Source organism: Stegodyphus dumicola, chromosome 3 (assembly GCF_044657685.1).
Source record: "Stegodyphus dumicola isolate Sdum_Otavi_A_Nest chromosome 3, ASM4465768v1".
NCBI classification, from domain to species: domain Eukaryota; kingdom Metazoa; phylum Arthropoda; class Arachnida; order Araneae; family Eresidae; genus Stegodyphus; species Stegodyphus dumicola.
In genome coordinates, this window is record NC_140770.1 from 139,232,170 (window position 1) to 139,253,379 (window position 21,210).

General features: G+C 32.5%; 1 protein-coding gene across 6 annotated transcripts in view; it reads right to left on the reverse strand.

Annotated features, from left to right (window-relative positions):
• LOC118192818 (uncharacterized) overlaps positions 1–21,210 on the reverse strand; it is a 560,683-nt gene that overhangs the window by 64,804 nt on the left and 474,669 nt on the right. For 5 of the 6 annotated variants that reach the window (XR_015040285.1, XM_085813364.1, XM_085813361.1 and 2 more), the window contains 2 exons: positions 14,371–14,500; positions 8,198–8,400 (listed from right to left, as the gene is read on the reverse strand). Coding sequence is in view for 4 of the 6 variants with exons in the window: in XM_085813364.1 (XP_085669490.1) it covers positions 8,198–8,400; positions 14,371–14,500 (333 nt within the window). In the remaining 2 variants the exon portion in view is untranslated. Of the gene's footprint in view, positions 1–8,166; positions 8,401–14,370; positions 14,501–21,210 lie in introns of all 6 variants that reach the window. The other variant, XR_015040286.1, reaches the window with a different exon arrangement.

The window sequence follows — 21,210 nt, forward strand, 5'->3', positions numbered from 1 at the left end:
AAACGTCTGCCTTCCATCAGAGTTCGTACACATTTCTCTGCACATGGAAATTAAGTACTTTTAAGGGCCATTAATGAAAAAATTAAGGACATGGGAGCAAATGGGAACTGAATAAATTCAATTAAAAATATTACCTATGCCTAATTTCATTTTTGTAATACCATCCTAAAAATAAAATAGATCCCTAAGTAGTATGCATTAATACAAAATATGAATTAACATAACTATTAATAAGTTTGGGAATAAAATTAACTTTATGCAATATATCAAGTAGCATTAAATATTTTACACTTATAATAGTTGGACATATTTGAAAGAAGATAAGAGATAATTACGTTTTACTAACAGTTAGCTTTATGTTGATTTTTTTATGTCTCATTTTGTCACATACTTGGCCAGTCTAAGAGGTTTAGTAAATAGCAGGTAGCTTTTATGTCAAACGGCATAGGTTAAAATGAGAAGTAAGATCATAATTAGCAGGATTCAAGGACTGAGTGTTGTCATCGCTGCTGCTTGTCTAGAGAGAGAGCTGTTGATTAGAACAAACCTGAAAGGCCTGATGTAGGCACGGTTGGCAAAAGTTGAAAGTTAGTCAGGTTCTGTTTGATGTAGTTAGTGTAGTAGCTTTGTGCAGAATTCCAGGGTTTGTAACCGAGTTATTTTAAGTCTCATTTACTTGAATTTTTACTTTTTTTTTTTCAGTGAGTGTTATGAAAAGCAATAACTCACTTTAATATGTAGAAATAACTTTTAAGGGTAAGTAGTTAGTTATAAATAATTAAATTAGGTAGTTTGATAACCTTAGTCATGGTGGATTTACATGGCCACTATTAAATTTTATTTCTTAACAATATTTGTTAAAAAAGCCATATTAAAATCAAAATCTAACAAAATTTCACTTTTTAAAATACATGTAATTTATGATATTGATTCTTAAATGATATTAAGATAATTACACATTAAAAGCCACAAAATATTTATGTTTTGTAACAACAATAACAACATTTAACAAAATATTTATACGTCATTTTAACTTAGAGCCTTCCCAAACATTTGGTTAGTTTATATCGATTTCTTTCTCTTTAAGCATCTTTTCTAACAACTAGAGATTTGTCTCAATATGCAAACCATTGCTCTCACTAGTTTCTGCATGCTTTATCTCCTAACTTGTCAACCTCTCCTCAATGTACCTATGAGGATTTACTTGATCTGGTAAAAGTCAGACAAAGGTTTAAATAAGCCTCTTATTTAAAACGAACTTAGAACATAAAGGCATGTTCTGATGCTAACAATACCAGTTACAGCTCACGGTGATGTAAATAAACAAGAACAGTCAAATTCAAACTAAAAATGTGGACTAGTGGTCAAAGATTATACAGTTTAATTTTAATTTAATCTGGCTCAGTAACTCTATCATAGGAGGAAATATAAATGGAAAATTATAGTAAAGGCTGAAATCATAAACAATTGGGTAATTTACATAATAATAACTGCACATATCTTCAAAGAATAATTTTCTTTATGTATTCAGTTTCTTCCTTCAACACGTTTCCTTTTCATTTTAGAATTTTCAGACTTAATTAAGGATTTTTATTATTCTAAAAAACACTAAATGCATTTAGAATGTATAGAAAAAGCGGCTAATTTTATTTCTTTAATAATATGAACATTCAGAAGAAATATTAAATATATATGGTAAAGGCCGGTTACAGAGCTAATGTGGCAGAATTTTTAGAATTTAGTTACACACCAAACAACAAAATCTAGAAATGGCAGAACTTTTATAATTTAAAGCAGACATTGGATGCAGAATTTAGATAGGCACTAGGCACCAGAATTTAGTATCCACAGAGATTGCATCAGGTTTGAAAATGCCTAGTGCCAGCTATGTGTATGATGCATTAAGACATATTAGATGAATCTTTTAAAATTGCAAGATTTCAATTTCTTTATTAATAAAAAAAATCCCTTTCTATAATGCCTGCCCATGTGATAAGATTGGAAGCATTTTTGATATTTTCCATGCTTGTGTCTAGTGAAAAACAGAAAAAATAAAGGGAAGATACACATGTTAAGAAAAAGATTCTAGTATCAGAAGTAAAACTTTCAAATATTATGTTCTCATTGTTCTTCCAGTAGTTCTCCAAAAAAATAAGAAATTCATTGCAAACTTTCTGTAAAATACATCTATTGCATGTTGATACAATGCAGATATTTTTCATTTTGTCACATATTTCCCGTATCTTCTAGAATCGTGGGTCTACAAATCTTGCCTTCAAATCCTTCTAACTTTCCAAGCTGCAATGCCTAAAATCCTAAAGAAAAATCCACCCTACCAATTCTGTAACAGCAAAAAGCCAGAAATATTTTGGAAAAAAAAAAAAAAGGGAGGGAAAAAGTGTAAAATTAATTTTATAGAGAAAACTGATGCATATTCTGAGACAATTACATGGCGAACACTCTTACTATGAAAAAAAAATTAAAAAGAAGACCCTTTTTAATTAATTACATTTTGCTTTTGCTAAGAGCTGTTTTGTAAATTGTGCTTTATAGCATTAAACCTTGTTTATTTTTCAGATTCAAAATATTGTATAATAAGTTGCCAAAATGAAACTTTATAATATTACAGCAAAAATTAAAATGTTTTATTTTAATGTTATTTTTTAAATATAATTTCAATATATTACCATTATTTTAAAGAAACTTATCAATGCAACGATGTTTTAAAAAAAAAATCACCAAAAAATTCTCAGATCTCGGAATTAAAAATTTCCTTTAGAAACTGATCTTAAAATCGCAAAAATGTTGATATGTTGCCAAATTTAAGACCATTTAATAAAAGAATTCACATCCCCAAAAGCGAAAAGTTGTTTAACCCTCTCAGCGTTACGGCCGGAAAATTCCGTATAGAAGGCTGCCTTCTATATTCATTACACATGAAAATTTCTGCTAGCTTTTAATGTAACTGATTTCAGTTTGGATGTATATTGGAAGAAAAGGAATCAAGGTACAAAATGAGAGAGTCATTTTTTTAATTAAAATCTAGAAAATACCACTTATTTATGACATTTTGAGGAACTTTGAAATTTCAGGGCTAAACCCATAACACTCGGAGGGTTAAGAGGTCTTTATTAGAAAAAAATTAATTTCGAAATGCTTATGTTTCACTTCTTGCTTCGGAACTTGAATATGCCATCATTTATATTAGAAATAGAAACAAATTATAACCCGTGAACCCATTCAAAAGATAACCATATATGTCAGCGAATTGCCAAAAATATTCCTTTAAAATGCTAATTCACACTCAAAATCATGAAAACAGACAGAAATTTCAGATGATTAAAATTAAGGACCATCTGCTGATTTTGGCCAAAATTAAGGACTTTTAAAGACCAAAAATCGATTCCAAAAAATCTAAGGACTTTTAAGGACTCTTAAGGGCCGTACGAACCCTGTTCCATGTAGTCTTCAATTACAAATGCCATCCCAACATGATCAGTTGACTTGGATCCATCTGTATATATGGGAACACAACTGCTATATTTACGCCTGTGCTCAGCAGAAAGTTGTCTGTAAAGAGTCTTGTTAGTGTTTGTTTTTACGTGGCCATGGAAAACGTCAAGAGGATGGATTTCTGTATTTTCCCAAGGTGGAATTTGGAAATGCTGTACTGCTTTTGGAAAGATACCAGACAGAGAGAGTTCCTCAATCAGAGAACGAACTCTTAAAGAAACAGAAGGCACACAAGATGGTCGTGCTTTTAGATTTCAATTTGCTAGGTCAGGATCACATGTTTTGTATCAATCAACTTACCTTCCTTACGCATCTTGATGTGCCTAACACTGCAGACATTTTGGTCAGACAGCTTGAATGTGATATCTTCTCCAGAAGCATACAGAAGGTCGAATTCCGAGATTAACCACGACAATAATTCAGCATCTTACATGCTGTTACAGTGACATTCGCTTGTCCAAGTTTAGTTATTTGAAGTTAAGATGCCGACTGAGTCGCTGAAGCTGTATCAATAAGCAAGTCTTCAGAGCAGAGACGCTTCATATTTCTCAGTTCACAAATACAAGAAAGGAATGTATTTATTTATTATGAAAGGAGACTTCTTATGCAGTTCGCCAGACAGGCTACAGATAACAAGAAAGCAGGGATAATCATTAGGATTACTTGCATTGATTCGGTATGCACCTTTATAGCAGTAGATATTTCAGAAATGGTGCTTTGAGTGACGGGAGTGACTTCAAAGACTTTCATTAAACATATCTTAGAATTAGCTATATTTGGTAGAAAGAGAAAAGATTTGGGTCCTACAGCCCCGCTCACCACGGATAAACAGAATCCTGTGTTAGGGCTAGCCAGACCTATATGCAAACTAAAGCCCTACAGTCGGCTTTCCCGAAAGCAGGTAACTCCCGAGAGCTTATCCCCAAGCCACTGGCACAAGGACTAGTGACCAGCTGATTGACACCCATGAGGACGACTAAGGTGCCTCCCATTTAGCTGAAGCAGAGGCCAAAGCAGTGTGTTGGGGGCAGTACCTCGCCCCTCAACTACCAGGACCCTCCTTTCCAGCAACACGGGTCTCATGCACGGCAAACACGTGGGCAGTTTCCTCGCCATTTGAAAACTAGAGACAAGGGCTGTTTCAGTTTCTCATGACGAGCCCCAACCCCTGAAGAGGAAAAGCACAAGGGAGAATGGAAGGAAAAAAGTATCAGGTCAGTGGAGAGGAGACAGAAAAGAAGATAGATCACTGGGACTCCAGAATCGTGACATCCGTCTCACCAAGAAGATGATCCCCTGAAGGGTTAGGGTGCCTCGGGATTGTATTATATCCGTACTCAGAAGAGTGAGACCCTGAGGAGGCATGTATACATGTACACATACACCCATATATTTCTGAATTCTGTCCTGATAACAGAAAGGTGTCAAAAGCTCTTAATATATCAAAGATTAGAACTGAAACCCGGTCAATGCAGATGGAATAAACAACACATTTTCTAGAATTTTTGGGAAGCACTGAGTAGTGAAATTTTTAGAATTTAGGAGAGGCACTGGGCAGTAAAATTTAGGGGTGGCAGAATTTTCAGAATTTAGGAGAGCAACAAGCAGCAGAGTTTAAGAGTAACAAAGACTGCATTGGGCAGTAAAATGCCTAGTATCAGCCTGCTATGAACTGAACCTAATAATAACGTAATGAATCTAATAATGAACTACCAGCTTTCATGAGCCTTAAATCACTAAGCATGTAGCTTAGCAGTGTGATTTTTTTTTTTTTTTTTTTTTTTTTTTTTTTTTTAAGCTGTCATATAGATTCTTCTGGGCATAACCAGGCCAAATTGCAAAGGCTGCTCGGAACACATTTCAAATAAAAAAGAAAAAAACTTTCAAAAAACATTCAAATCACATTTTGATTAGCAGCATTGGGACAGCGATATAGAAAGGGACTATTCTTAATGGGAAGGAAATTAAATTTTAATTTTATTAATATCAGCTTTCAAAATTTAGCTATTCTTGCTCAATTCTTATGTATTTACTTATTTTTGATTAGTCTGATTAAAATAATTAATGTAACAGCAATAATCAATTAATTTATCTAAAAGTGTCAATTAAATTATCTACCCTTTTAACTTTTCCCAACCTGCACACACATTGTATAATGAATCTAAAGAACTGCATTTTATTTTCATTCATTGTTTCTGTTGATCACTACCCTTCAATTAAATGAATTTAAAGAAAAATTTTAGTTATAATTTTAGAATTTACCACTTAAAGAAAGTGCAAATAATTTTACATCATTATCTTCTGATTATGGAAACTGGATATTCATCAAAGGCAAGTCAAAAATTCTAAAATAATCATACTGCACATGAAAACTCTATAGTAAAGGCAGAGAATTTTTTCTTTCTTTTATGAAGGTTGCTATTTATATTTTTGGCCTTGGCAACAGTAAGTGTAACTAGAGGACTGCAGAACATTTTGCCATTTAAGCATGATTTGTGTTGTTTACAGTAAATTGAAATATTCATCTTGGGCAAAAAATGGAATTGACTTGTGAAAATTTTCGTGTGATTAGTTTTCATAACTTCTGACGTGGATAATGAAAACAAGAGTGCTTCAATGAACTTCAGTCTTTATACAGAGATAAAGCAACACTCTACAGCACTGTAAAAAAAAAATTGGTATAACAAATTCATTTGTGGTCGACGATTGTGGTCACATGGCGACAGTGGCGTTACAGCAACGCAAAATGGTCAATTCTGAATGCACATAACCATTTATTTGCCAGAAGTCATTGGTGAAATTTAAAATGAGCAGAAGAGGCGAATAATTCTTCATCACGACAATGCAACCTCTCAAAGAATGGAATTTTTGACAGGCCAAAACATCAAATTGATGATCCTCCGCCATACAGCCCTGATTTGGCACCCAATGACAATTTTTTTTTTTTTATTATTCCCACAGATCTAAATAAATTATATGGTCAGCAATCTGTGACACCCAAAGAAGCAATTGATGCATTCAAAACACAGGTTTTGGAGTTACCTCAATCGGAGTAAAAGAAGTGGTTGAAATGCAAGCAAAAGTGTATTTATCTTCATGGAGAATATTTTGAAAACCAATAAAAGCAATTTCGATTATAAATATTTGTTTTTTCATTATTATGCCAGAAAAATATATAGCAACCCTCGTATGATTTAGCAATAATATAAAGTGTTAGAATTCCATATTTTCACAACACAATATGGAGAGAAAAAGCTAGTATTAAATTAAATTTTAATTGAAAAAAAAAATAATTATTATTGCTGCGAACTAATTGACAATATCATTTAAATTCAAAGAGCATATGTAAATATCTTATTATTTTTTTTAAATATGTAATTATTATTTGAAATAATATATTTTTTCATGGTTTTAGTGCATTTAATTTACATATGCTCTTTGAATTTAAATGATATTGCAAATTAGTTCGCAGCCATTATAGTAATTCTGGATGCATACGTGTATAAAGCGGGTGCAGTCTGGGCAAAACCGCTGAACACTGGTGGTTCGGTCCAACTTTCTAATCCCGGCGTACAGGGTGGCTCCATGGGTGTTTTTGTGATTTTATGCATGTGTATCATGTATGCAGTATCTTCTGGATGCATACGTGAATAAAGCGGGCGCAGCCCGCGAAGAACTGTTGAACACTGGTAGTTCTGTGCAACTTTAAGATACTGGCAAAAGTGCTGGCTGCATGTGTGTTTTCGTGATTTTCTGCATGTGTAATGTGTATGCAGTATCTTGTGCATGCATACATTAACAAAGCGGGCGCATCCCAGGTAAAATTGATGTACACTGGTAGTTCGCTGCAACTTTTGAATCCCGGTGAACGGAGTGGCTTCATGGATGTTTTTGTGATTATCCGCATGTGTATCGTGTGTGCAGTATCTCCTGATTGCATATGTGAATAAAGCAGGCATAGCCCGTGCAAAACTGCTGAACACTGATAGTTCGGTCCAACTTTCGAATAACGGCAAACGGGCTAGCTGCATGGGTGTTTTCGTGATTTTCTGCATGTGTATCATGTATGCTGTATCTTCTGGATGCATACGTGAATAATAAACCGCTGAGGAGTTGTAGTTCAGTCCAACGTTCGAATACCGGCGAAATTACAATGGGAACTCTTATACACAGGAACAATGAAAAGCGGGCTTCAGCCCACTCATCTGGTGGGCTTGCCCGCTAGTTATACATAACATCCATCTTAAGTCTTGCAACATATTATTCAAACATTACTGAGAATAATTTATTATCCATAAACATTACTGAACTATTACGTTTTAACACTAGATACCTTTAGAGAAAATAAAATTCATTTTAATCCTAATGTTTAGTTTAAATTCTTATAATCATAAATGAGAGAGGAAAATACAGACCCAAAAGTTTATTTAAAGCATTAAAACACACTCTGCTGTTTTGAAAGATAAACTGATATGTTAAAAGACTAGAAGTACTCTCTTGAAGAAGCATAATATTTCTTTCTCAAATACTAAGATATACAGAATTAACACACTAAGAATTTCAAGATCTAGTATCCTGTTTAGCAACGCATCACTTGAAATGTGTTAACAAAGTTTCTGCACTTTTAAGCAGGGTTACATTAATAGTGCTTACAGATATTCTAGCCATCCAAAGTCAACTTCACCTGAGTATCACAGGCTTTAGAATTATTCCACATGCAGCGGCATTTATACTGGCAGTTCGGCCCATAGCTGAAAGGAGAGCAATGTTGAGAGCATTTCCTGCCTGTTCGTCCAGGTGGGCAGATGCAGAATCCAAGAAGAGGATGGCAGAAACCTGTTGGGCAAGATTTCTGACACTTCTTTTCACAGTGTTTGCCATAACGTCCTATTAAAAAAAAATAATAATTCCTCTGTTTTACTTCGGTACAAACCTGTTTTACATCAATACAAACCTGGCATTTTATTATCTAAACATATTTATTAAAACATTTTTATTTAAAAGTTACAAAGCGTTTTATAAAGATCACATCAGTGTATCTCTTGTATGATGGAACATAAGCCTGTTCCTGTTCATAAATGACACCAAATAGTCTAACGATACCAAGTAGTTTAAAAAATGACTTATTTCACACCAAAACTTTTAATCGTCTAACACCTTTTTCATAAAAATATGCAAAATTTATATGTGGATGTCATAGAAATAAAAAAATTACAGAAAAAATATCAAGTCAACTAACAGAACTGCCTGTCTATCATGAATGCTACTCGTGCCAGTATTTCTAACTGAAGGCGGCAGCTTTAGTAACAGCCTTATACATTTTAAGTAGGAGTGAGTCAGATGAAAATATTGTTATTTTGCTTTTGATGAATGTTGGCTGCAGGAAAGACAAAATGTTATAACAAATATTTTACTTAAAGCAAAATTAAAGAAAATTTATACCACCAATTCATCATTAAGTGCACAGGGATGGAAATACAGAAAACGGGTTAAGGTTCATTTCTACAGCAACAGACATCAGTAGACTTTCTGTCAAAGGTATTCTTATTATAGACAGACAGTATTAAAATCATATATATAATGGATATCACTTGTATCATGCATGTAAGACAGTAACCCTAAGCTATCAATAAAAGGTTCCTCTCAAGAAGCAATTTATTATTGTATGAATATCAATAAACAATGTTAACATGCAAGGGTAAAAAGGAAAACAGTTCAATACCATGGAAGTGACCTTTTAATATAATACAAAATAGAAGCAATGAAGCGTTGTGATATTTTTTTTTTCCAAGAGAAAAAAGAACAGAAGTAATACAAGTTCATCAGTATATGAGAATTCCTTCTATTAACAGAAGTAAAAGTTGTGCATAAATGTATATATATATATAAAAGATGAAGACTAGAGTCACTAATGTGGATAACTCTCTTCATGTATATAAAGCAATCACAGAAGAAAACGCTGCATCTGCAGGAAAACTAAAGCATCACAATGGGTTCTAATCACACTTCTTTGGTATGAGGCTAAAGGTGAAGTATTTCTGCGATTGTCTTATTACTGGACATAGAGTTGGATACATTTCTGAAAGGAATAAAGTCAACAGTGCATAAGTGACTGCACACCTACCAGAAAGAATTAATGGTAGTTTCATATTATCCATCCAGAACCCCTGCAAAATGCCCAGTCATTAGCAATTATTTTTTAAAGAACTAAATATGTAAAAAACAGTAGTCATTGAAATTTAAAAAAAAATGGCTGCCCACTGAAAATTACAAAAAGCAACGAATTAATGAAACAGTAAAAATAACATAAACATGAATAAAAAACATTCAGAATTTCATAAAACAGTAACAAATTATCTTAGTTAAAAAAGTTATTAAGTTAAAAAAGCAATGAACCACCATAATAAAACATTTAAATTTCTATTTTCTTGATTCATGTGCACAGAGACCTGTTTTAACCTTTAACTGCTGTGAGCAGTCTCTCAGACCGCACGACATTTTCCATTAAATGCTTCCACCCCTTAGAATAATTAATGGGTATTGCCATTCTTAGTACCTTCCTAAACCAATTGTCCAAGGTCACATACCAAGTTGAGTTTGGCTAGCTCTATTTCTTCTTTTATTTTTTTTAATTTTCCCCCCTCAGCGGTCTGTGGGACCGATCACAGCAGATACGATTCAAATTTCGATCGATAAAGTTCATTTTTCGTTGTTGTTACATATTCCGCTTTTTATAAATATTCTTGAAATGGCTTCAAATGCGTGCAGGAAACGTTTTATGTATCTTATCCAAGACCAAATTGAATAATAGTTTGAAATTGGTCTAACTTACAGTTCTCTGATGAAAGTTCCCATGATGAAATTATTGAGAGCGACCACGACACAAATTCAAAAATATCCGCCGATAAAAATGAAAATCCATAGTCTCCTTCTACAAGAGATTTTTTTATTGGAAAAAATGAATTCAAATGGTCTATTCAAGAGCCCAACAAGGGTGTTCGAACTCGTAATCACAATATAAATCTTCATTCAATCTATTCAACTGCTCGTCGAACCCGACATTGGCCTATGGCAATATTCTTCAGAAACTTGGATATCTGTGCAATAAATGCATTCGTATTATTTCAATAAGATTTCAAAGATTTCATTAGCAATTCAGTTGGTGAAGTCTCATGTAAAATGGAGGATAACTTCATGGTTTTTACCTAAAGAACTCAAACTTACAATAAGAAGAGTTTTCGGAATAAATGATGATGAAGGAAACATTGCAATCAAAGACGATAAATTAGATAAAAAAAGAACATGCTATATTTGACCACCGAGCAAGAAAAGGAAAACAGCTTACAAATGTATAGCATGCAAAGAACCAGTGTGTCTACAATGCAGTAGAAAAGTTTGTTAAAAATGCAACTCGAATTATAATTTTTAAAATAAAAATTAATTTTCTATATTCTTATTAAAGCATTCTTATCGGAAATTTTAATGTAAAATAAAAAAGTTGAATTTTAAAATTTACTTCTTCCATCCAGATACGTAAGTGAAGGAATTATCATAGTATATATTTTATTTTAATGAACTGATTTAAATATAAAAACTGCTTTATATCTTCATGAAAAAGTTAAATATATGAAATTAAATAACATTTATTCAAATACGAAAAATAAAACAATACCTTATTTTGTTTTTAGCAGAAGCGGTCTGAGAAACCGCTCACAGTAGTTATGCCACAATTTGAGTCATAGTAGTTAAAGGTTAACTTGGAAAGATAAAAAAAGTAGAGAATTGCAGAATTCTCGGCACTGCGGAGCAAACTGCTCTTCATGTACATATTTGCCTATTTTAACTTTAAAAAAAAAAAAAAAAAAAAAAAAAAATCAGGCAAAATTCTCAGCATCACAACTTAAAAGAGTTCTTGGCATTGCAATACAGCAACTTGGCACTGCTCTCCACATACACATCACCCTGTTATAACTTTATTAAAAATCACAGAATTGCTTTTATTCGGAAAAACCAATTTTTTTACATTTGTCTTTTCTAGACATGCATACTTCTTGCAGATAATTACATCAATCAGTAGTTGTATTCAGAGTCAATCAAGGTAATAAGAACTGTAAGAATGACAAAAATTACCAGATGTTATATTCTTTAGATTGGCAATAAATACAGAAAACAGTTATTGTAAATGATATTTCACAATTTTTAAACCAATTTCCTACTCAAACACTTTGCTAGAATCTTCAATAGTACATTTTCATAAAACTCAATCATTTGCTTTATGGGAATTTCAAAACAGCATCCAATTAATTACAAGCTGGTACAATGCATGTGCAATCATTACGAGATGACAGATTAAAATACATGTTTGTTATATTCTGAATTGCCTATTTTGGTGACACAGCCCTGTAATTCTTATCATCGTTGAGTGGATAAACATGAAAGTATCAAATTGGTATATTGAATAAGGATTATGTTAAACAGCAATATTGTAATTATTCTAATACTTACAATTTTCAGAAAACAAAAAAATTCTAGTTTCCTATTGAACAATTTTAATTTTGAAGCCAAATTGCTTAAAACATACAGAAAGGGTGGTGAAATAGCCATGCCAAGATATCGCACAATAAATAACTAAATATCTTATTTGAAAACACAAATTCTTAAATGCAGATTTCTAAAAGATGCTATTTAGGTCAAAGAACTGTAATAGCCAACTTAAGTTAAAAAAAATTAAATAAAAGTACACTTATTATTTAAAGAAAATTCGGTACTTACGTATTAACGCAACCAGGCCAAAATTCGCATAAATCGCAAATTTGACGACCCTACTTAAGGCAACCCTACGTGTTTAGACAAAAGTTTATTTGTAAAAAGAAAAAATAACACTGGGCGTGTACTACCACAGCAATGGGTTTTCGGCGGAATTTGCCGAGAAAAGAAAGAGACTTTTTTGGTTACTGTACTTAACAGAAGCGCCGTTACTCTCATGGAAAAAATTTGCGAAAATATCAAGGAAGGAAGCATCATTTATTCGGATTGCAGGAAAGGATACAATACAAGTGAGTTTGAAAATGCTGGATTTCTGCATGGAACTGTTAATCACAAATATAACTTTGTGGATCCCAACACGGGCGTTCACACACAACATGTAGAGTGCATGTGGATCTCAGCCAAATGGCGCAACAAAAAACAGAGAAGAACAGCCCGTCATCATCTTGACTCATACCTTATCGAATTTATATGGCGGCAAGCTCAAGCTGTTAATGGCGAAGACGGTTTTCAATCAGTGCTAAAAGCAATAGCCAAAAGATTTCCGCCGAAAAAATAATTCTGCAACTTATTCAAATTCGAAACCAGAAGGGTTTAATTGCTATTTTATATTTTAAAACAAAATAATATAAAAAACTGTATTAAAAATTATCTGTAATTAATAAATGTACATTTTCTTTCTATTCATACTTTTTTACTCAAACTTACAAACCGCGCCAACCTGGTTGCGATAATACGTAAGTACCAAAAATTCAAATGTTTTAAGTTTTAGAGAAACTAATCTATAATAAAATATTATCCATGTCAGAAGTTTCTTTGGGTCAATGACATAGCTAAATAAGTGCAATGCTGGTACTTATTGCAACAACCTTACTAAAAGTCATCAAATTTTCAGAATGTGCCAAATTCTGGTGATCATGCAGATATACATTCATCAGGCTACCATGGTCATAACAATCCTTCAGTCAAGCAATGACACCATTTTCATATGTGCTCTTTTTGTTATATTCCAAGTTCCAGAGGTTTTTAGAGACAAATAATGGTATCTTTCACTTCAAATCAATTCTGAGATAAATTCAAAATTCCGAGATATCACTTGCGAAGTCTTCTAGCAATGGAAGAAACTGTGTTAAAATATCTGCAGCAATATATTATTTTGCAACAAAATTGCTAAAGAGAACAATAATGAAATGTGTTTGGTAGATAGCTGGTACACAGTGCCACATGGGAGCAAGTCTTTGATTCCCCCCCCCCAAAAAAAACAGATTGCTGTGTACATGGACAGGAGAAATTGGGGAAGAATTTCACAAAAAAATTTAAGATTTTTATTTTCTTAGATGTATTTCATAATCATTATTTAAAGAATTTCTTTTGATATGTTGATAATGTTAGCCAACTTACAATTAAAGGTTTGGAAATGGTTTTAAATGTCACAAAAATCACTAATTTATCCCTGACAAGTAATTTTTAGCTTTTCATCTATAAAAAATTCCCAGACTGCACCAAGATGGTTACTTTTAAGTATGAAGCTTTCTTGTGGAAGTACAATAATCCTGTATCTTATGTGGTATTGAAAATGTGCTACTAAGCTAATTTTTCCATTACATTTCTAACAGGCACAATCTAAATTTTGTAGAAATATTTTCACAGTAAGATCAGATGTAATTGACAATCAACTTCAAAATCCCATACGATTTTAAACAGTGAAATGAGAGTTAAGTTGTAGATTACATTAACATGTTACAATAAAACTCATCTTTTCTCTGTACAGCTCTATATTACCAAAAATTAATCTATAAATCACATGGCAAAATACTTTAAGTAAAATTTAAAAATTACTCAAGTTTTTGTACATTCTTTTCCAACAACTTAAAATAATAACAAATGACTTTTCTATGCTCATGTTATTTTAATGCCATTTAATGCTTAAAATAAATTACTTCTCTATACTAGTTCTGTGTCAGTAATTTGAAGAGACATATAATACTACTTTCTCTCATATAATACTACTTTCCCTCTTTTACAAATATTCACACACAATATTAGTTTAAAATAAAATAAGTTCATCCAAAATATATTAACACAACTGACCTTTAGGACAACCCTTTTTACAATGCCCTTCAGCTTTTCCATATGGACACAAACAAGTTCCACTTCTGAAGTCACAAATTTCATCAGTGTGACAATGACAACGGTTTCTACAGTTTATTCCATACGTACTCTACATAAAAAGTAATAAAAATATATTTGGATAGCAATAAACAAATAAAAATAATATAATATTAACATTTATAATTAACTAGTAGTTAGCACACAAAAATTCTCACATTATTTACAACAAGAGTAGTTAATACCATATTTCCTCAATTCTAAGATGTTTAATTTCATAACCACCAAACGAAAAAAATGACTTCACTTTCATGCATATAAAATACATGAAATAAAATGCTAATGCACATTTAGTAAATATTTTTTTAATAGTCAACTTCAATTTAAAGAAAAACATTTGTTTAAATTAGTGATGTAGAAAAATTGAAATAATTAGCAATTTGGAAAAATCAGCAGTTCTAAGTACCACCAAGTTTTTCATGAGATTTGTAAGAAAGGAATTAATCTGTAAATCACATGGTAAAATACTTTAAGTAACATTTAAAAATTACTCAAGTTTTTGTACATTCTTTTCCAACAACTTAAAATAATAACAAATGACTTCTCTATGCTCAAGTGCACCTTAGAATCAACAAAATATGGTAAATCAATGACATAAATACACTTTTCTCACCCAGTGCAATCTCCATGAATTCAAAATTCTGTCACCCAGTTCCACCTAAATTTTAAAACTTTTGCTGACAAGAGCAACCGCAATGGTTGCATGCACTCAGGCACTGGCTCTGCTCAAATATTTCGATCTACTATTCAATTATACTTTATTTATGGATTTTTATGCATGACAACACGTGTGTGCACATACATGTTGAGTTTTGTCTATATACATTTTAGGCACATATGTGCATCACCTAGGCTAATGGCAGAGGAAAATCAAATCAGAATAATCAGTTTAAAGTTATGCACTAAAAATTTGTGATGGTTGTTAGAAATAGGCAAATGCAGCTTTAATCTTTAAATACTGAAAATAAACATTGTTTTGAATTACACAGTTTCACAAAATAAGGTAGGGATGTACAAAAACAAATTCAGTATTGAGGATTTATTAATAAAAATTTAAATTTTTTATATGATCACTATGAAGCAAAACATTTAATGAAATATTCATTTTGCTTTAATAAACTGAACACATAATCTCAGTAATTACATGCAACATTTTCAGAAATAAATGGAGCTAGGTTTTATTTTTCCCCCCAATTTAACCTTTTGAGGCCGGGGCTTTGGTAGCAATAAAAGCTACCAAAGGACGGGGAAACTTGAACCGAATGCTTTCCCCCCTTTAAGAAATCACCTCCTATTTGCAACAAAGATTCTTGTGTGTACTTTAACAGATTCTCAGAGGGGTGCATCTATGTTGCAAAAGGAAGACCTTTGAAAGAGATAAGTGGTTAAAACCCTAGGGACGTCAAATTTGACATTTCACCCCACTTTACAGCCTGGAAAATGGGGGAAAAAGACATGGCCACTAAAGTGGACAACCCCATCTTTTCAAAGAAAGGACTCTATGGCCACTATAATGGCCATCCCCTCTTCAAAAGGTTAATAATGAATACTGCTTTACCAAAAATGAAAAAAATTTGCACTGAAACTTTTGTTTCATAGTTCTTTCCCTACATTCAATTGAAAAATTTTTAATTTCAGTCAAGGTAAAGTGATGAAAATTAGTAAATGTGAATATCTTGATGAATTTTGCATAGAAGGCAGTAGAAATTTATGTACTGAACTTATGAAGAAAGCAAAGAATTCTTCACCAACTGGAATTGGTTTTAATCTATTGCAAGAACTTAAGATGTTGTATTTACAGAAACCTTCCATTCAGCATTAAACTACTTTTATTTAATTCTCAGCCTTATTTCATGAAAAACTGGAAGTGTATATCTAGGAGCATATTTGAGAAAACCAATAACTACTTTTTTTAATATTCTATATATCACAATCACAAGATCACAAATACACACACCAAAATAAAATATTAAATATACCTAAATCAGTGAAGCACCAAAGTCTGAAAAGTTCTTCAAATTTAAAAAGCCATTTTAAGAGATGAAAATTATGATTTTAACACAATGGTCTCTAGATGCCTGGAATCCAATATTGCTGATTTTCTCTATTTTTCATTAAAACTTTTAAATGCATACTATAATTTCTAAGATACTGCTAATAGATTACAACAATGATTATGTTGGATATGTTGCACCTTTACAGTTATTTTAAGACATTTTCAGTAATGTTACTGGCAGTCAAATTTTTTTTTTTTTTTTTTTTTTTTTTTTTTTTTTTTTTTTTTTAAATAACAAAAAGAATACTTTTTTCTTCAAAGGTTACTGTTGTTCAAGCTATATATTTTTTTGTTCCCAGGTACAATTTCCATTTACTTAATCATTGAATTTATTAGGGATGGTATTCATTTTTGAACATTTTGTGATGCTTAAGTGTCACATCTCATAAATTATGTACGAAATGTATTATAAATTCTAACTCCATCATTTATGGATGCATGTGTGTTTATGTGATGCCTATGGTCATTACAATCAGCATTTTTATTTTATATAATTTAAAAATTACCTCAATTCTAATATACTGATTACTTTCCAATAATTCTGATCTACTTACACATAGATGGAATTTAAAATACCAATAAAGTGAGATCTATTGTACAAAATACATTTAACTTAATATTTTTGAAGTATATTAATTGAAGATGACTGTTTTTAAAATCAATGTAATCTAAAAGCATTAAAGTGTGATTTTAAGTAATTATTTGTTAATTTATAAATGAATTAGGATGCCTTTTGAATATAGGAAATATGCATTATAAAATGAATTACATATTTTAAAAAGTGATATACACTAATTTACGAGATTATATAAAGAAAGTTATTAAATTTTTTTATTCACAATAAGTGATATGATTATTTACATTTTATATACATCAGTGATACAAAATGAAAGATATCAGTTTAAATTAATTTGCTTTACTGGAAAAAACTTCCTATTTTTTTATTAAAATTAAATAAAATTGTATATTTTACAAAAATCAAGGAAAGTGGTTATAGGTAGTTTAATGCCACACTTAAAAACGATTCTCCATCAATGAAACTGTAACATCCAGATAAAATATTTGAAGACAGATGCAGTTTTTTATTAATGGAGTGATACCTGTGGTCATTACAATCAGCGCCTGTAACTGAAATAAAATCCCTAGGACACCCACATGTTTCTCAATTCTGAAAACCCAGTAAAATTACAACTGGGCTCTCATAGCCTTCTGATCCATTATTGGAACCCACATTAATTAAATAATTTTTAAACATTAGTTAAACACATTAGTTAACCCACATTAGTTAAACAACATTAATAAACAATTAATAATTTGTAAAATCTATTGTATGAAATGATGATCTTCAGAAAAGTGTATTATGATCACTAACATGTGCACAGGATTTAGACTAATGTTTTGTTAATTTTACAATTCTTTTATAGAAAACATAATTTTTCTCTTTGGTGATAGCTCAAGACTGTATTAATATTATGTAGAAGAGATACATTTTCTTTTGAACTGTGAAATCTGGAAGCTGTACATAATATTGCATAGTAGAAATACAATATATTTTTACTGCTCTGTGATTTCAAGACTGTATGAGAGCATCAGAGTCTTATTTATATATATATATATATAAATACAATATTTTCTTTTGAACTGGGAAATCTGGAAGCTGTACATAATATTGCATAGTAGAAATACAATATTTTTTTACTGCTCTGTGATTTCTTCAAGACTGGATGAGAGCATCAGAGTCTTATTTATATATAAGGGTGAGTCAAATGAAAGTGAGCCAACCCCTCCTCAGCAAGAATGGTTCGGCCCATCATCTGCGACGCATTCGCGTAGCACAGAGACAGCCTTCATTTACGAAAGTGTGAGGTTAAAGTTCTTTAAGGCGCTCTTACACTGGGTTGAAGACGGTAGCGTGACATAATGGACGCTCCAAAAGAGGAACAGCGTGGTGTGGTCAGGTTTTTGACAGCTGAAGGTGTTTCCCAACATGAAATTAGTCGCCGTATGACTGCTGTGTACGGTGAACATTGCATCGCATTGGCCACTGTGAAGCGTTGGAGCAAACGGTTCAGAGACGATCCAAGACCAGGCCAAAGCCACCTTGCAATCACCCCCGACACAATTGCACAGGTTGATGAGCTGATTAGACAAGAATGGAGGATAAGCATCGATGAACTGGTAGAGCGTGTGAACATCAGTCACGGTTCGGTTCACACCATAATTCATGATCATCTCGATGATCGGCTTTTGTGTGCTCAATGGATGCCCAAGATTTTGAACAACCGCCAGAAGACGGAAATGTTCGGTGCTGCTTTGACTCATCTCATCCGGTATCACAATGAGGGTGATAACTTCTTGTCTGCAATTGTGACCGGAGACGAATCATGGTGCCACCACTACGAACCTGAAACACGGCAGCAAAGCTTACAGTGGAAACATTTGAATTCACCACCCCCGAAGAAAGCAAAGGCTGTCATTTCCTCGGGAAAGGTGCTATTGACTTTTTTTTTTCGATCGTCAGGGGCCATTACTGATTGAATTTGCTAAAAGTGGAGAGACTATCAATAGTTCACGATATTGTGCAACGCTGGATCGGCTGCGTGTCGCAATCAAGAACAAACGACCTGGAAGATTGACAAATGGTGTGATCTTGCTACATGACAATGCTCGTCCCCACGTCGCTGATGTGGTTATGACACAACTGGCAAAGTTCAAGTGGGACACGCTGCAACATCCTCCATACAGCCCAGATTTGTCGCCATGCGACTTTCACGTTTTCGGGAAACTGAAAAAACATCTCAAGGGTACCAGATTCGTGTCGGACGACGCCGTGAAGGAGTCGGTTACAGACTTTTTGAATCGACAGCCCAAGGAGTTTTATGAGACGGGGATCACGCGGCTCATTTGTCAATGGGATAAATGTCTCAATGTTCATGGAGACTACCTTTAAATAAAGTACTCTGTTTGTCATATATTCGCATTGGCTCACTTTCATTTGACTCGCCCTTATATATATACAGTTCAAAGTTCGTAATCCGGACTCCTCGGGACTTCGGCGATTCCGGATTAGGGGTTTTTCTGGATTATAGATCATCAATTTAAATCTGGTAAGATGGCATGTGGAAATTATACGTTTAAAAATATGAAACCATAATTTATGAAATAAAGAGCAATTATGATCTAGAGAGTATCAAAATTTACGAAAAAAAGCTTAATATTTATTTGTTTATTTTATTAAACATTTCTTTCAATGTAAGTTGTTTAAGTTGCTTTGTTTTTTGTGCTAATACTTTCTCTTTAATAAACAGACATAATTTCTTGTTCAGTTATAAAGTTCCACTGTTCAAGTCCTGTAATTGCTGTGTCGAGAATACCAACTATCTTGTCAATCGAAATGTTTTCGTTTTCAGTAACCTCTCTGTCACTTTCTTCACTATCGGAAGGAGTATTTTCTGGATCTAGAACCCATCTACAGATTTCGCCATCCGTTAATTGATTGATGATTGGAGCATTGTCATCGCTATGAAAAACTTCTGTCATATCATCTTCATTTATTACTGCTTCTTCACATTTCTTTACAAAATCCAATAACTGAAAAATTTCCCCTTTAGTTTGCGATGTCCGAAAACATTCAAATTCGTGGCTATCATCTTCATCGTCCTCACCATGAAATATGGTAGCTGGCCATAAATTATGCCAAGCATTTTTTAACGGATCTGGAGACACATCCACCCAATGCACATGCGTAAACGCGCATTAACGTACATGCGTAAAACATACAAATAAAGTTTGTGGCTTTGAGGTTTGGATTATACATCATTCCGGATAATGGACGTCCGGATAATGGACGTCCGGATTACGGACTTTGCACTGTACAAGGTAAAATTTAGACTATAAATGTACAATGCACTTTTCATTCTCTCTTGGTACACTACACCTAACTGAATGCTGGTAATGTTATATAGTTTTACAATGCATAATTTATCAAAAAACATTACTAGATTTAAGGTATGTTACAGGAATATTACATCACATTTAAAGTTATTACACAAGAATATAAAGTTTTAATAATATATACACACATATATATGTATGTATATATTATTAAAAAATATGTAAATAAAATAGATAAGATAAAAATATGTAAATAAAAATTCTCAATCTAATTTGTTATAGTTCCTTGGCTCTCCATTTTAGGACACTGTTCTGTTATCGGGACCAGATTCAGAAATGTATGTATGGATGGATGGATATGTTCATGTATGCATGTATATATGTACTTGTGTGTACGCACACATTTATGCATACACACATATGCATGTATATACTTACATACGTTTCTGAATCTGGTTCTGATAACAGAAGAGTATCAATTTTAGTTAGTTTTCCCCCCTTCCTGTCCTAAAAATAGTAACTCTGAGCTGACTTTCATCTTGAACATGTTGCATTCAGTCTCTGCATCTCATACTAGATTGCAGTTGTGGTTTTCTTATTGCAACTTCTTAAAAATGTAAAGTTCTTCAGGAACAGACATTCATATTGTATCCTTTAATCTGTGTTGATTTAAATAATGTTTTCAAATCAGACTAAAGAACTATTAGATCAACCAGGACTGCAACTACTTTTTTATGCATCTCCATGTCAATAACATCCCAATTATTTGAAAGCGTATATTGCATGCATGTATAAATTTAGTACATTCCATG